General features: G+C 63.8%; 2 protein-coding genes across 2 annotated transcripts in view; one reads left to right on the forward strand and one right to left on the reverse strand.

The window, feature by feature from the left end:
* Nucleotides 1-637: 637 nt before the first annotated feature.
* On the forward strand, nt 638-1,786 carry PFL1_06861 (uncharacterized protein; the record flags this gene model as incomplete). The annotated part of the gene is made up of 1 exon (XM_007880493.1): nt 638-1,786. The coding sequence occupies one exon, from the start codon at nt 638-640 to the stop codon at nt 1,784-1,786; it is 1,149 nt and encodes a 382-aa protein (XP_007878684.1).
* Nucleotides 1,787-2,098: 312 nt separating this feature from the next.
* PFL1_02708 (uncharacterized protein) overlaps nt 2,099-2,461 on the reverse strand; it is a gene marked incomplete at both ends in the record, with an annotated part of 4,858 nt that continues 4,495 nt past the window's right edge. The window contains one exon of the mRNA XM_007880224.1: nt 2,099-2,416. Coding sequence (XP_007878415.1) covers nt 2,099-2,416 — 318 coding nt within the window. The remainder of the gene's footprint in view (nt 2,417-2,461) is intronic.

A 2,461-nucleotide genomic window follows, 5' to 3' on the forward strand; every position in this document is an offset into this window, starting at 1 on the left:
GAGCGACCGCTGCTCCGCAACCACCAAGACAACTGAGTAGAGGTGACCAATCAAAAGTACTCACAAATAGCATATGAACAACTTTCAATAAGCACCCCTACCCTGTTTATTTTGGGGACACCCTTGTAACCCTAACCCTAACCCTAACCCTACCTGGCAAGAAGCACAGGGGCATAGCAAAAGTAACCCTAGCAAGTACAAGGCACAAAAAGGCTGAAAAAAGGAGAAGGGGTCCAGCCCGGAATCAAATTGGGGACCTTGGACAGCCTGTTCACCTCCAAAAAATGTCGAAGAAAATTCAATGTTGGAAAAAAGATGGGTCCAACTGAGAATCGAACTCAGGACCTCTGTCATACGGTCTGTGCGCCACCTTCGGCGAATCGCCCTAAGACAGCATAATAAGCCACTATACGATTGGACCCGCTGATGTTTGACCAGCAGCGTGGCGTATATATAGTGTTGAGCTCATGATGGGCCACGCGCTGTGGCCCGCCGGCTCCACATGTTCAGGCAGACGGGGGCGTTCGCCGCTCTCTTGGCTTCTCGCTACGACCATCACCCTCTCTGTCTTCCGCTGTCACATCGACATTCCCCGGCCTGCCCGCCCGCCCGCCGACTCTCCAACGCCGCGCCCATCATGTCGTCGACGCTGCAGCCGATATCCCAAGACACGCAGGAGCAGGTGCTCAAGAACCGGATGGCCATCGACGACCGGGCGCTGCGACGGCTGATCAAGAAGTTTTCCAGCATCCTCTCTTCGTCGGACGCCGAGGCGCTGTCGCTCAACACGGCGTCGTTCCGCGCCGAGGTGACGTCGTACCAGACCTCGCTGCGGCGCCTGCTCTCGATCTCGTCGTCGACGTGTCCCCGCGAAACGAGCGGATACGCCGAGGAGCTCGACGAGATCCTCGCGGCGCAGCGACGCGCGCGCGACGAGATCGACGAGCTCAAGGCCACCCTCGCCTCTGCCAAGCTCGAACGCAAGCAGAAGCTCGACTACGACAACGTCGCCGCGTCCATACAGCACCTGCCGCCGCGCCACCAGCTGGGGGCCAGCCTAGAGACCCTCGGCGCCACCCTCGACGGCATCCGCGAGGAATCGGCCAACGTCGATGCCGTCGCGGGCGAGGCGAGGGGGAGGATGGCAAACGTCGTCGGCCTCCTCGAGAGCTTGGTCAAGGACGTGGGCGACGAGGTCGGGAGGAACGAGAGGAGGGAGGTGCAGAGGGAAGAGGTCGACGGTGAGGCCGACGCCGACGCCGACGCCGAAGAGGCGGAGGGAGAGCCAGAAGCCGAGGCCGAGGCCGAGTCGCGGCGGCGCAGAACCGGCGGCGAGGGCGAGGGAGAAGTTGAGCAGGTCGATATGGACACGACCGACGTCGTCGCCTCGTCGTCTGCCCTCCCGCGCAGCGGAAGCACCACCGCGCTCAACGCAGCAGCAGCCCCCTTCCAACCCGGCCCATCCTCGTCAACGACAACGGGGACGGCGACGGCGGCAGCACTCCCCTCGAAACGTCGATCCAAGCGCGAACCGGCCAGCGACGAAGAGGGGCAGCTCGACGACCTGCCATCCTCGTCGTCGTCATCGACGAACCGCCTCCCCGCAAGCAAAAGGCTCAAACCCGAGTCCAACGTCGTCGACTCGGAGGCCGGAGAAGAGGGCCAGGTCGAGTCGCAGAACACGGCCGCCACCCATACAGCAGCAGACAGCGAGGAGGAGGAAGGCAGCATCCAGCCTGTCGTCCGCAACCAAAGGGCCAGACCACAGAGGGGAGCCAGGCGGTGAGCGAGCGCGTGGATCCGCCACGCCGACGTCGAACTGCACAGCACTGCGCGGCGTAGCTGCCGTCCGTTCGGGTCGAGTCGAGTCGCAGTCGCGCAGTCGAGCCTGGGCAATCTATCTTTTGCATGCATGCTTGCGTGGGTGCGTTTCATCGCATCTCTTCGGCCCTTATATTCTGCTGCGTTCCGGCGGCGGCGGCGCCGGCGGCGCTCGTCGTGTGTGTGCCCCTATGCCACGCCGGGCCGTGCCGTTGCCAAGATTCATCCTGCACAAAGGGCGTCGTCCTCCCTTCTCCTCCCTCCCTCGGCCCGGCGGCTAGACGCGCTCGTAGAAGAGCATGTAGGCCTTGGCCTTGAGCACTTCGTCGATCGAAGCGGCCCGCACGACCGTGTCCGACGTGTACACCCACCTCCTCCCGTCGTCGATCTCGCTGCGATCCGGCCTCGGCTCGGCCCTGGCAGCACCGTTCGACGATGATCCAGCCGTCGATGCCGCCGCGGCCGCCGGATTGGGGCTCCTGGCAGGCTTGAGCGACTCGGCCGAAGAGTTGGGCGCTCCGTTGGCCGTGCCGTTGCCGTTGCCGTTGATGGTGACGAGCGGCGGGCCCTCGGGCGCGCTCTGGATCGAGCCCGTCTGCGACAGGCCGCTGTCCACCGAGCCCATCGACGAGATTGACGT

The sequence above is a fragment of the Pseudozyma flocculosa genome, assembly GCF_000417875.1.
Source record: "Pseudozyma flocculosa PF-1 unplaced genomic scaffold scaffold00008, whole genome shotgun sequence".
Classification (NCBI taxonomy): domain Eukaryota; kingdom Fungi; phylum Basidiomycota; class Ustilaginomycetes; order Ustilaginales; family Ustilaginaceae; genus Pseudozyma; species Pseudozyma flocculosa.